Consider the following 14,360-nt stretch of genomic DNA (forward strand, 5'->3'; position numbering starts at 1 on the left):
CTGCACCACCCACTTCCTGTCTCTGTGACTTGCTCTGGAGCCTGCAAGTGCGACCCTGGGGTATGTGCCCTCGTCTGACATATTTCACTGGACAGGGTCATCATCATTCCTCCATGTTGGCATGGGCATCTTTTCAGGATGTCCTCTCAGCCTGGAGTGTCCACACCCTTTCTCCCTCCTCTGTCAGTGACCATGAGCTAAGAAGCATGGCTACTGTGTGGATATGACTGTGTGACAGACCTGAGTCTCTTATTTCAATGGTTTCTGGTGTATGGAAGGGGACCTTGGGTCATGTTGCCATTGTGGCCCTGGCTTACGGAACACAGTGATGTCACAACAACTGCCTTGAAATGTAGAAGGGAATGTTCTGGAGGATGTCCAGTCTGGGGGGGCTGCTTGTCCTTCTGTGGCTTCAGTGGGAGGTGGTGACAGATCTGGACAAGAGTCACCACTGCCGTACCAGTTGATAAAGTGGCAGCCTGTGGTGGGGAGAGAGGGCTGAGGACAACAACATCTGCCCCAGCCTCTCAGGAAACACCAGTGCCACTAGGCACAGAAGGTACTGGAAACTCTATTCTTTTCTCCTTCTTCCCTCTCCCTTCTTTCCTACTCCCCTCTCCAGAGTCTCATGTAGCCCAGGCTACCCTTGAGTTCACACGGCACTCACCCACTGGAGAACCTGAGCTCAGTCCTCTCTCCCCCACAAAAAGCTGGGTGCAGCAGCACACACCTATAACAGGAGACCCCTACTGCTCACTGGCAGTCAGCTTAGTCAATAGGCAAGCTATGGGCTCGGGAAGGGAGAGGTGTGGATGGTCACTGCCAGACAGGCCCCAATGGAAGGAACATAGCTGAGGAAACAAGAGATTTGCTGACGACCTCTGTCTAGCTTCCACATGTCTGCATACACGCCACACACAAGAAATGTCCCCCACTAACACCCAGCTTGTTTTATTTCTTTTGCCAGCACCCACTCCTGCTCTCTTATCCTGGTCTGTGAGGTTCCTGTCTTTCTCTGGCCAATTCCACCATCATCCACCCCGCCCTTTGAGGAGGCAGACACCCCACTGTGGACACCTGGTCCTCTGCCCTCTGTAACTGTGTGCGTGAACATCTTTGTGCTGGGTCTGTGTCGTGGGGATGACTGACCCTAAGGAATCAGATAACCTTCAGTCCTCTGGGAGGATCCTCAAAACCAAAACCATCTTGAGGAACAAAATTCACAGTACAATATTGAAGAAGGCAGAAAACTTTGAGATACTGACCCCAGGTGGGAGCTGCCCCCTCCCCCCCCCCCGGTGCAGGGAGAGGGTGGGGGTGGCAGCAGGGGTCCTCTTGTCAGCCCAGGCACACTGGGATCAGGTAATAGAGCAGCACTGGTCTACTGGGGTAGGTGGCCAGTGGGCGTTGAAGTCCTGTGGAGAGGGCTTAAGTAACCGGGGTAAGGGTGATACCTATGGCCATGTGACCTTTGCCAGGGTGATCATGTGACCAACCATCAAGGCCTTGTCCACTTGGGAACAGTAACCCTGACTCCATGTTCTCCTTTCTGTGGGTCAGGGAGCAGTGAACAGCATTCCTGTCCTTTGTCCCATTCTCTTGTAGAGAGTGACCTTTGACCTCCATCCACCTGAGGTGGCAGGGATGGGGGTGGAGGGTGGGGGACTGTTGCAGTAAATCTCTCCAACCCAAATATGCCCTGGCAATGAAAACACAACACAATTAATATGAAGACATGCTGTACGCCTAGATTGGGCAGATCTACCGCTACACTACCATCTTCCACATCTATGAGACCCCTTAGAACTCGCGGCATCTCCAGGCCATGTGCTTCTGCTCCGCTTTTCTTCTTCTTCCTCCTCCTCCTCTGTGTCCTCTCCCTCTTCCATTTTCTCCTTCTCTCTCCCACCTTCACTACCACCTTCCCTTTTATCTGCCCAATCATCAGCTCTCCTTTAGTCTACAAATTAAGGCGGGAAGCAGGTTTACAGGAAATCACCTGAGTGCTGACTCATTCCTTGTTCACAGCCACTCACAGGAGAACGGAATTGACATCAAATATAATTAGCCCCAGGGCTGTCCACAACAGGGGACAGTGACAATGACTCCCTGTTCTTCCTCCGATCTTCGTGGGGGAAGTGACTTCTGATCTTCTGCCCTGTTCTGGGGAGAGTGGTTCTCTGTCCTCCCGAGGACCTCATCTCTCGTCCCAACAAATGGAGTGACCTCTGACCCCGCCACAGGTTCCAGCTACTGGACATCTAAGCGAGAAGGCCAGGTGCAGCTGCGCATGGGCAAGGACCCACTGGAGAACGAGCCTCCGGTCACAGTTCCCGACTTGATCATGAGCGCGGCCACTAAGTACTCGCACTACCTGGCGATCGGCTCCAAGTACAAGAAAAGCTGGCAACTGCTCACCTACATCGAGTACTACGAGGCCTGCCGGCGCGCTGCCAAGGCCTTCCTCAAGGTACAGCTCCTGTGCAAGCAAGTCCACAGGTGACTCATCCCCCTCCTGCGCATGCTCGCCCCTCTAGCACCGCTGTGTGTTATGGGCGGAGCTCACTTGCGGTTTGCGCTCCTCTTCAGGTTGCTTATTCCCACCAGGAGTGTCATGCCACCATTAGTCACGTGACTTGTTTGTCACTCTGTGTCGTGTCTCAGTTTCCTCAAGTACAAGATTTCATTTTGCATATCAAATGTGCATTAATGTGTGTGTAATTAGACATGGATGATAGTTTTGTTTCCGTGTCACACATATTTTGTGTCTTTAAAATTTTTGTTTGTTTGTTTGTTTGTTTTTGTTTTTGTTTTTGTTTTCAAGACAGGGTTTCTCTGTGTAGCCCTAGCTATCCTGGAACTCACTCTGTAGACCAGGCTGTCCTCGAACTCAGAAATCCACCTGCCTCTGTCTCCCAAGTGCTGGGATTAAAGGCGTGCGCCACCACTGCCCAGCTGTGTCTTTAATCTTGTATGTGCATAACCATAGAGAGCTGTATCAGGTATACCCACTGTTGTATATATATATATATATATATATATATATATATATACACATATATATATATCCATATCCATATTAAAATCTAGAGAGTGCATACCCGTAAATATGGAAGCTTTCACACATATGTGTTACATGTATAATGTATGCTTTCCTATATGCAACATATACAAATAGGGGCTGAGTGTGCACAGTGGTTAGAGCAGTGGCTGCTCTTACAGAGGACCAGGGTTCAATTCCCAGCATCCATGTGTTATCTGTAACATTATCTGTAACTCCAGCTCCAGGGGATCTGATGCCCCTTTTCCACCTCTGTGGTACCAGTCATGCACATGGTACATAGGCACGCATGTAGGCAAAACATCTATCTACACAAAGTAAATTTAAAAAAAATCAAAGTATACATATATTGAATATCTACATACACATGAAAATACAAAACAGTGCCAAATGCATTACATGTATAATGTAGGTTGTGTAGATCATAAGTATTTGTGTGCACAGAATATTAGAAACTGGACTGGAGAGATGGCTCAGTGGTTAAGAGCACTGACTGCTCTTCCAGAGGTCCTGAGTTCAATTCCCTAAAACCACATTGTGGCTGACAACCATCTGTAATGAGATCCGATGCCCTCTTCTGGTGTGTTTGAAGACAGCTACAGTGTACTCATATACATAAAATTAATAAATAAATCTTTATAAAATAATATTGAAAATTATATTTAATGTGTTTATATATTAACTTTATAAGGTCTGTATCTTTTACTAATTTTTAAAAATGTGGCCAGACGCTGGGCACTGGTGACGCACACCTTTAATCCCAGCACTCGGGAGTCAGAGCAGGTGGATCTCTGTGACTTCGAGGTCAGCCTGGTCTACAGAGTGAGACCTGTCACAAAAAAACCCCAAAAAGTTCTGCTGTTTACTTTTAATTGTGCGTGTGGGTATGTGCATGGGTCTCCTAGACCTGGAGTTATAGATGGGTGAGCTCCAGATGCCGTGCTGGGAACTAAAGTCTGGTCTTTTGCAAGAGAATACCTGTTCTTAGCTGCTGAGCCATCGCTCCAGCTCCCTTTCGTAATACATCTACTATAGAATGTACACATACTGACGGTGGAAGGATCTGGTCCACAGGTCCCCTGTGAGGACAGACGTGAGTGCTGGTTTCACTCTGTGAGTGGCATGTCCTTGTGTGGAGGGGGATGAGCACACATGCATGTGGTCGCCCTGCTGACCTGGAGCTCTCCAATCGCATGTGTGTAAGGCGTCCTCCTGGTGTCTCCCCAGCACTGGAGTACACTTGCCCACCACACTTGACTGAGAGTTGGAACTCAGGTCATAACTGTCACATGGCAAGGGTTTTACCAAGGCAGCCAGCTCCCAGCCTGTCTTTCCTCAGGGTTTTTGGTTTTTTTGTTTGTTTAAGATCTTGTTTATTTTATATATACGAGTACACTGTCACTATCTTCAGACACACCAGAAGAGGGCATCAGAACCCATTACAGATGACTGTGAGCCACCATGTAGTTGCTGGGAATTGAACTCAGGACCTCTGCAAGAGTAGTCAGTGCTCTTAACCACTGAGCCATCTCTCCACCTCCTTTTAAATCATTAGTCGTTTTTTTGTTTGTTTAAGATTTCATGTGTATGTAGATATTCAATATATATATATATATATATACATATATACTTTGATTTTATTTTAAATTTACTTTGTGTAGATAGATGTTTTGCCTACATGCGTGCCTATGTACCATGTGCATGACTGGTACCCACAGAGGTGGAAAAGGGGCACCAGATCCCTGGAGCTGGAGTTACAGATAACACATGGATGCTGGGAATTGAATCCTGTCTTTCTGGTTACCTGGTGTCATGATGGCATGTTTGTTAGTTGGTCGGTTCCACGAGAAGCTACTGTTCTAACCCTCTGGTGTTTGTTGAATAAATGAAGTTTTAAAAGCTCCATCCTTCAGATTAGGGGAGGGGATAAGAGAAACCTGAAGTGACTTGCCAGTCAGCCTAATAAGTAAGGTGAGGGTCAGAGCACACTAAAGATGGTGGTGGTGGGTGGAGAAAGAATCAGAGGAAGGAGATGAACTTTTAAAGAAAGTATTGTGACGAAGGAGGGAGGGGTTCACAGACAGCAAAATCTCAGCTAAGTGGAGGAAAAAGCTATCAGAAAATCTAGGGATGAACACACCAAGCCACTGGCACAGACCATGCAAGGGCCCTGGGTTAAAGGACACATTCTGTGTAAAGAATGCAAGCCTGGTGTGTTGGGGTAACATTGAAGATGGATGGTGAGTGGATGGGTGGGTGCATGGGTGGGTGGGGTGAATGAGTGGGTGAGTGGATCGGTGGATGGGTGGGTGAATGAGTGGGGGTGAGGGCATAAATGAGTGTGAAGGTGGGTGGGCAGGTGTAGTGATTAACTGCATATGCACCCCGATGGGTAGATTAACAGAAGTGTGTGGTGTCAGTGCCCTCTCAGCATTCCCACTGTGTGGCACCTGTGTCTGGAGGACAAACCATCCAGAGGGACTGATCTCCTTAGCCGAAGACTCCTATGAGGTCAGGGTGAGGGCTTCCGAGTCTCACAAAAGCTTCTCCTCCCTCAGGTGGGTCTGGAACGCTTCCATGGTGTGGGTATCATGGGCATCAATTCCTCGGAGTGGGTGATTGCCAGCATTGGAGCTATCATGGCAGGGTAAGGGAGACACCTGGCATGTCCTCTGAGAGTCTTGGGGTCTTGCCTCTTTGGGAGCTAGGTGGGCTCTTTGAGTTCGGGGAGCGTACGTGGCTGCAGTTCAGTTTGTTAATTACCCAGTCCTTCTCATGTTCCTTCCTCTCTTCCCATTTTCTCTCCTCATCCAACTCATATGTGTCCTGTGGACCCCAACATATAATGCCCCTTCCTTTAGGAATACTTCCTATTTTTGTCCATACCCTATCACTGAGCTGTCCCTACACTCATATAGAACATTTGGGGGAGCTTAGAAGGAGTTTCCCCTGAGCCCCACCTTCCAACAGGATATGAAGACTCCCAAGAACCCAACAGTTCCCCCAAAGCCCTCACTGGTAGATCTTCAGTTTCTGAATTATTTTTCCAGTGGCATCTCTGTGGGCATCTTGAGCAGCATCTCCCCCAAAGCCTGCCAAGTCATCGCTGAGACCGCAGAAATGGACATCTTTGTGGTGGATAATGACAGACAGCTGCAAAAGATTAACCAGGTAAGGTGCTCTGGGGTCTGTGGATCTGGAATGCTCTCAATCCGTGGGGGTCTGGGATACCCATGCCTGCATTACACACACAGTATTAGTACTAAATTTGAAAAATGGTATTGGTGGAGAGCAATAGAAGAAGACACCCATGCCATCTTTGGTGAGTACCTGTGAGCGCATGCATGTGTGTATGTACACAGACACACACACACACACAGACACACACACACACACACACGCACATGCGTGCGTCAGAAATGAAATAAAAATAGCAATGAATGGTAAGAAATGGGGGTGTGCATCTTAGCAGCGAAGCGCCCCTGCCTAGCACGAGTGAGGCTATACACCATGAAGTAGAAAATCAAATGGTTTACAATGGAATAATCCTATATTTTCACACAGTAAGAACACTGGGGCAGGGGCTGAAGAGCACTTGCAGTGTTCTCCTTGCTGTTCTTGTAGAGGACCCAGGTTGGGTTCCCAGCACCCACATAGTGACTCACAAAGTGTAACTCCACTTCCAGGAGATCTGATGCTGTCTTCTAGCCTCCACAGTGCATATACAGATATGCAGGCATGTACATTTACATATACATAAAACTAAAAAGACACACACACACACACACACACACACACACACACACACTGGGGCTGAGCTCAGTGGGCAGAATGCTCGCCCAGCCTGGATGGGGCCCTGGGTTCCATCCCTGACCTGGCACCACAAAACAGTATATGGCAGTAAGACCTGCCAGGAGTTCAAGGGCATCTTCAACTACATAGTGAGTTTGAGACCATCCTGGGCTATAGGAGACCCCCATCTCCCCAGTCGTGAAAACAAACAAGAGCACTGGGAGTCCCTTTTGTGTGTGGAGCAATCCCTGGCTCAGGGGCCCTTATCTTTGCCTGTGCTGACCCCATGCTGCCCTGCAGATCCAGGGCTACTTGAAGCATCTCAAGGCCATCATACAGTACAGAGAAGATATCCAGGAAGTGCAGCCAAATCTATACTCGGTATGTCCAAACAGGGGATTAAGGGCAGGACAGCCAATCACAGGCCTGGAGACTGAGGCCAAGCCCAGTGCAGGGTGAGAGTCCAGAAAGCCCAAAGTGGGATTCTTTTGTGTGTCCTTGGTTACCTGGGATCATATTCTCAGAGTTTCTCCATTTGGGGGCTGCATCAAATGCCTTTCCTTTTCATGGCTGAGAAATATCCCAGTGTATGATTGAAGCTGAGGTGGGTGGGCTGGGAGGGTGTCTGGGATAGCTTCTACTCTCCAGTGCCCACTGACCAGCCTTTCTGCAGTGGAAAGGCTTCTTGGACCTCGCGGATGGCATCTCGGATGAAAAACTGGACAAAATCATCGACACACTGAAGCCCAATCAGTGCTGTGCTTTGGTATATAACCAGGGTACCACAGGGCCCTCGAAGGCCATAATGCTGAGCCATGACAACGTGAGTAATGGCCCTCTCTGAGGGGCTGGCCCAGCCTGGCCTCTTGTGTAACGAAGAACCTAGACTGTACTTAGCAAGGTACCTTTCAGATCACATGGACCACAGCAGCCACCGTTCAAAGCCTTGGGTTCAAGTGTCCACCTCAAGGTCAGGAGATCCTCGTGAGTTACCTGCCACTTTGCTTCCCTGGAATACAGATCTTGGACGTTTGGGTGGCCATTTCCGTGGCTGGGACAGTCTATTTCCCCTCGATAGACTCAGGGAAGTGGAGTGGGCTGCCACGAACCCCCGGCACGGTGAGTGCTGGGGTAAGAGAGACAGTGGCCCAATATGGGCAGCAAAGACAGGGGTGGGGGTTGGGGGATGAGGTGGGAATGGTCACTCTGTTCCTTGCTGTGGGAGCAGGTACAGGGTCGAAGTGAGAAGGGTGAGGGCAAGGGTGCTACATACTCCCTCCATCTCCTGACCTCTGGTCTGGCCTTTACATTTCTCCCCTACTCGGGGGAAGGCACCTCTGCTGGCATGTCACCTGAGCTGTCCTGGGTCCCATCCTGGTTCCCCGGGCTGAAGCTTCCCGCCTCGTATCCCTAATGTGCATGGGGGTCCCCCAGCACCCCATCCCGTCCCATTCAGGGCTTCCTGATGGAGCTGCTCCGCGAGGTCCAGCCCACCACGTTCTGCGGCATTCCGTGGGTGTGGGACCGCATGCTGGACAGTCTGAAGACCAAATTCCTGGACTCCACCGCCTTCCGCAGAAGGATCGACCGTTGGGCCATGCGCATGGGCCTCCACACCAACAAGAAGCTGATGATGGGGTACAGCAGGCTCTGGACCCGGGGCGCAGGGTGCTGAGCCTGGGGGTGGGGGTGGGGGTGGGTGGGGTGGATGGGACCCTGGAGCAGAGATCACAGGTTCTGCTTCTTCCACCCACGGCTCTGCTTCTAAAGGGAGATCCACCAGCCGCTGTGCTTCGGCCTGGCCAAGAGATTGACCTTCGAGCCTGCCAGGAAGTTCCTGGGTCTCAACCACTGCCAGCAGTTTCTAAACATGGGCATGGGGCTGCCGAGTGGCACGCTGGATTTCTTCCTCAGCGTAAACATCCCTATCATGGAGTTGTACGGCTTGTCGGAGTGCACGGGGCTACACACAGTGTCCAACCTGCAGGCTTACCGGATACTGAGGTGGGTGTGGATGCGCCTCTGTCTTCCCTCAGGACAGCAGCCCAATCCGAAGATCCCCAGGATTCAGGCCACCCCAAAGCAAGGCGACTGCTGAGCCTCGTGGGTGTGGCTTTCCTCTTTTGGACCGCTTCTCTCCGTGGTGCGGGACTGGGGTGGTGATGGAGGTAGGACCCAAGGCCCCTATGAGTACCAAGCAAGTTTTGGGTATCCATACATGGTGGACAGCCTTCTTCTGTGAGCCTGGCAACAGACTGGCAGATGGGGCTCCTGTGGACACTACTGCTCTGAATGGGGTGAGGCACAGCAGTTTTGAAAGCCAGCAACGTTTGCCTCTGCTCATGTGTGGGATTGGGGGTGGGAGAGGATACTGGGGGCTTTTTTTTTTTTCTTTTTTTTTCTGAGACTGGGTTTCTCTGTGTAGCCCTGGCTATCCTGGAACTCCCTCTGTAGACCAGGCTGACTTCAAACTTTCAGAGATCTGCCTGCCACTGCCTCCTGAGTCCTGGGATAAAAGGCATGAGCCCCTGCCCAACTTTGTTACATTTTGTTTTATGAGACAGGATCTCCCGGTGTAGCTACATTAGCCTCAAACTTACAGCATTCCCTTGCTTCAGCTTCCCAAACACTGAGGTGACAGACATGTACAAGCACACCAAGCTTTGGCCTCTGGCCAACCATATTGACCCAAGCCACACCCAGAGTAGGCGGTGTGAATGTGTCATTCTCTCCTGACTGCACTTTGGGGCCTTAACCTGATTTTTTCTTTTCTTCTCTGTGCTGCCTTGTTCCGATTGAGAGACAGAGAAGGGGTGGAGAGAGAGGCTGAAGCCCAAGGGGTATCATGTTCTGGTGGGGGCGCATGTCAGTCCTGTTATGGTGCCCTTCTTGTCCACAGCTCTGGGAAAGCGCTTCCCCAAACCCACACAAAGGTGGAAAAGGAGCACAAGGATGGGATCGGGAACTTGTGTATCTGGGGCCGCCACGTATTCATGGGGTACCTCAGAGACAAGCAAAGCACAGAGAGGAAGGTGGACAACCACGGCTGGCTACACACGAACGACTTGGGCTTCTTGGATTTCGACAAGTTCCTCTATGTCTTGGGGAACAATAACGGTGAGAAATGCACATCACATGGCTGGCTCCACTTCCTAGGGAAGGGGATGTTTGGGGCTGTGCCCCACCCTTGATGTGGCTTTTCAGAGACAAATGCCTCTCTTTGTTACTTCAGATTTGATCAAGCTGAGCTCGGGGGAAACGGTCAACCCGTATCCCATCGAGGAGCGGGTGAGGACGCGAATCCCCATCGTCCGCTATGCCATGCTGGTGGGCCAGGACGCCCCGTATCTGTGCGCCCTCCTCACATTGAAGGTACCCACGGAGCAAGACTCTGACCAGAAGGGTGGCTGGATGAGAGTCATCGTTTTAGTGGCCTTTTGTTTTGTTTTGTTCACTGTGACTAAATACCTAATCAGAAACAATTTAAGGGCCAGGAGATTCGCCCCATGGATAAAGCACTTGCTATTACAACCATGAGGACCTAAGTCTGAGTTCCATGTGTAAAGATGGGCATGATGGAGCACTTTATAATCCCGAGTGCTGGGGAGGAAACTGTGAGCCCCAGGCCACGGGAGAGAAACTGCCTTGAATTAAAAAGGTAGACAGCACCAGAGGTGCAACACCCGAGGCTGACCTCTGACCTCCATGCACTGTGCACACACGAACATGTACACAGACCCTTACACACAAAGGTCTCCCCCCCCCCACCCCCACACAGGGTTTCTCTTTGTAGCCCTCGCTGTCCTGGAACTCACTCTGTAGACCAGGCTGGTCTCGAACTCAAATTCTCCTGCCTCTGCCTCCCAAGAGCTGGGATTAAAGGCGTGCACCACCATGCCTGGCTTAAAATTTATTATCATCATCATCACCATGATGTGTTCATGTACACAGCACAGAAGTGAGGTCAGTTTTGTGGAGTGGGCTCTCTCCTCCCATGGTTCCAGGAATGAAACTCATTTCCTCAGGCTTTTGAGGCCTTCACCCACTGAACCAACTCACCAGGCCTACTTGTGGGCATTTTCATTTCAATTAAGCCTCTCTGGAAAGCCAGGCGTCCCCACGGGTGTTTTTTAATGGTGACTTTAGGTCCGGAAGGTGTGCCGAGGCAGCTTTTATGTGGGGTTACATCCTGCCTCTACTTGGTTCTGAGGAGGGGTGCAGGTGTGACAATGTAGAAGGATCTAGAATTTCCCCATGTAGACAGTGTCCCTCACAGTGTGGACAGGGCCATTGGCATCAAGGTACCAAGTTGAGGATATCAACCAGTCTGGTTGAGAAGATGGGCTTTGGGGAGCCAAGAGATCTGGCTTGAGAGATGGTTCAGTGGGTAACAGTGCTTGCTGCCAAGCCTGACGGCTAGAGATGATCCCCAAGACCCACATGGTGAAGGGGAGAATGAACTCCAAGATGTGTGCTTTGTGGGGCTTGCGTGATCACTGGACTGCAGGCTGGCTCTGATGGAGGCCAGCCTTGAAGGAGGTGCTCACAAAACATCATCTCTGTCCCTCTCCACAGTGTCAGATAAATCCAGAGACTGGAGAGGCTCGGAGTAACCTGACCAGTGAGGTCGTCGATTGCTGTCGGAAGCTTCGAAGCCAGTCCACCTGGTTGTCAGACGTCCTATATGACCGTGACCCTTTGGTCACAGAGTTCATTAACCAGGGCATTCAGGATGTGAATTCGGAGGCGCCCTCAATGGGTGCCAAGATCATTAAGTGGGTCATTCTAGACAACGATTTCTCTGTGGACGGAGGGGAGCTTGGTGAGTGACGAGTATGGGTGGACCATGGAGCCTCAGGCTCTTGGCCCCAGGCTTCCATTAAGTATGGGAAGGGTCTGGGCTCATGCAGCTTTAGCTGATTTTTACAACAAAACACATTTAAAACAGGTACATATCTGTCAGCTGAGCACCCTGAAGTCTGAGGCAGGAGGATCATGAGTTCAAAGGCTGTCCAGGGTACAGAGAGAAGACCCTGTCTCATAAACAAACCTGGGGATAGAGAGATGGCTTAAGTTTGTAAAGATGCTGACTGCCCAAGCTGAAGACCTGAGTTTGATTCCCAGAACCCATGTTACAAACACAGCAAACAATCAACACCCTCAAACAAAAACCAAAACACTAGAGGCATACAGGTGGCTGTTTTTAAAGGTTTATTTTTATATTTATGCATATGACTGCATGCATGAAAGTTGAGCATGTTTGTCCAGTGCCAGCAGAGCCAGAAAAGCATCAGTCCCCTGGGACTGGAGTCGCGGTTGTTGTGAGCTGCCACATGCTAGGAATTGAACCCAGGCTCTTTGCGGAAACAGTTGGTGTTCTAACCCCTGAGCCATCTCTCCAGGTGCAATACACTTTGTTTGTTTGCTTCATTTTTTTTTCAAGACAGAGTTTCTTTGTATAGCCCTGGCTGTCCTGGAACTCCTTCTGTAGGCCAGGCTGGCCTTGAACTCAGAGATCTGCCTGCCTCTGTCTCCTGAGTGCTGAGGTTAAAGGCTCCACCTGGCTCCTAGTTCACTTGTAATTCCAATGCTGGGGAGGGTAAGAATTCCTTGTGATACCTGGATTATCAGCCTAGTTTACTTGACCAGTACCAGGAAAATGAAATAGTTTCCAAAAAAAAAAAAAAGTTGGAAGGAGTGATGCACATACCTTTAATCCCAGCATGTGAGAGGCAGAAGCAAGTGGACCTCTGTGAGTTTGCGGCAAGCCTGGTCTACATAGTTTATTCCAGGATAGCCTGGTCTACATGGTGAAATCCTGCTTCAGGAGAAAAACACACACACACACAGAGCTCAGATGTTCAGTGGCTGTGAGGGCTGTGCATAAGGAACACAGGAGCTCATCAAAAAGGCTGGATGTGGAGCTGCAGGCCTCTCATACCAGTGCTGAGAGCAGAGACACAAGGGCTTGCTGCCAACCAGCTTAGTTCACGGTTGAGTGAGAGACCCTGTGCTGAAAGAATATGGACAGTAGAGAGAGAGATGGGGTAGGACATCTGACTCTTCTCTTCTGGCTTGGCGCACACACACAGGGAGGGGAGGGGAGGGAAAGAGGAAGGGAGGGAGGGAGGGAGGGATGGCCCTGGAACCAGATGGCTCAGAGGTTAAATGCACTTGCTGCTCTTGAAGAAGATCCAAGTTTAGTTCCCAGGACCCACAAAAACTGAGCAGCTCATAATCACCTAACTCTGGAGCCCTCTTCTGGCCTCCAAGGGCACTGCAAGCACATCTACACACATGCACACACACAAGGACACATGATAAAATAAAAATTTAAAATCACCTCCCATATCCAAGCCTAACTCTGGAGCCCTCTTCTGGCCTCCCAGGGCACTGCAAGCACATGTACACACATGCACACACACAAGGACACATAATAAAATAAAAATTCAAAATCACCTCCCATATCCAAGCCTTGCTTGTATAAAACTCAAGTGCGCTGAGCCCAATCCCGTATCTTTCCTTCCAACTGGAAGATGGGCCATCTTCAGATGCAATTCCTGACTTTTGGGGGTGCAGAGGCAGCATCTGAATGTTAGAAGATTCTGGACTAGTCAGGCCGGAGGCTGTTTGGACTCTAGGTCTATGGGGTGGCAACTTTACGCCTATATTTTAACCACTGCCCTCAGGGACTTCTGAAGAGAATTCTTGGCTACTTCCCAGTTCTCTCCTACCCCAGCTACCACACACCCTTAACAAGCACTCAATCCTCTTGACAACTTGGCTCAGGCTTCTGAGTGGGGACCCCTGGGGGAAGGTGGCAGGGAAGCCCACCACAGCCTTGCTTCCGTCACAGGACCCATGAGCAAGATGAACAGGTCCATTGTGGTCAAGATATACCAAGAGGAAATCCAGAAACTCTATGAGACTTCGACCTCCTAGGAACCCCATTCACCCCAATCTTCGCTCAAGTGCTGGCACTTCGTCTCCTTCATCCTGTTTATCGGGGGACAATTTCTACAGTGGAGGGAGGACTCCCTGAGAGGGTCCTGGATGGAAAGGCATATCCCGCCCTCCAGAGTTGGTATTTGAATTGTAAAGAAATTAAATGTGTTCACTAAAGTGATGGCTCTCACCCCTAGGTAATTCTGTCAAGAGTCACTACTAGATAACATCTGGTGACATGTGGCTGTTTTAACAGGTGAGAAGTGGGTGGAGGCCCAGGACACAGCACAGCACTCTGCAGGGACCTGCAGACACAGATGCCAGGGTTAAGACCCGAATTTATAGCAACTCCCGGCTTAGGCTTCATGCTGACACCTCAATCAAGACTCCCAAGCTGAAAGGGCTCCCACCCTAGACTTTGTTCTTACAGTGAAAGCTACTTTTATTATTGTTGGTCTGGAGTCCAGGTTCTTTTTTTTTTTTTTTTTTTTTTTGGTTTTTCGAGACAGGGTTTCTCTGTATAGCCCTGGCTGTCCTGGAACTCACTTTGTAGACCAGGCTG

At 50.0% G+C, this 14,360-nt stretch overlaps 1 protein-coding gene across 2 annotated transcripts; it reads left to right on the plus strand.

Moving 5' to 3' along the window:
• The first annotated feature begins 360 nt into the window (after positions 1 to 360).
• Positions 361 to 13,980, plus strand: LOC110283661 (long-chain-fatty-acid--CoA ligase ACSBG2-like). Of its 2 annotated transcripts, none has more exons than XM_021149076.2 (14): positions 361 to 559; positions 968 to 1,270; positions 2,244 to 2,470; positions 5,620 to 5,708; positions 6,112 to 6,232; positions 7,154 to 7,234; positions 7,527 to 7,676; positions 7,766 to 7,972; positions 8,310 to 8,491; positions 8,624 to 8,857; positions 9,753 to 9,970; positions 10,086 to 10,225; positions 11,429 to 11,675; positions 13,710 to 13,980. In XM_021149076.2, exons 2-14 carry the CDS (start codon positions 1,141 to 1,143, stop codon positions 13,793 to 13,795), a joined length of 2,112 nt encoding a protein of 703 aa, XP_021004735.1. In that variant the 5' UTR covers positions 361 to 559; positions 968 to 1,140; the 3' UTR covers positions 13,796 to 13,980. The 2 variants fall into 2 exon arrangements, with proteins under 2 accessions (XP_021004735.1, XP_021004737.1); XM_021149078.2 differs by having other exon boundaries at positions 369 to 559; positions 968 to 1,102; positions 13,710 to 13,795.
• The last annotated feature ends 380 nt before the right edge of the window (positions 13,981 to 14,360 follow it).

The sequence above is a fragment of the Mus caroli genome, chromosome 17, assembly GCF_900094665.2.
Source record: "Mus caroli chromosome 17, CAROLI_EIJ_v1.1, whole genome shotgun sequence".
NCBI lineage: Eukaryota > Metazoa > Chordata > Mammalia > Rodentia > Muridae > Mus > Mus caroli.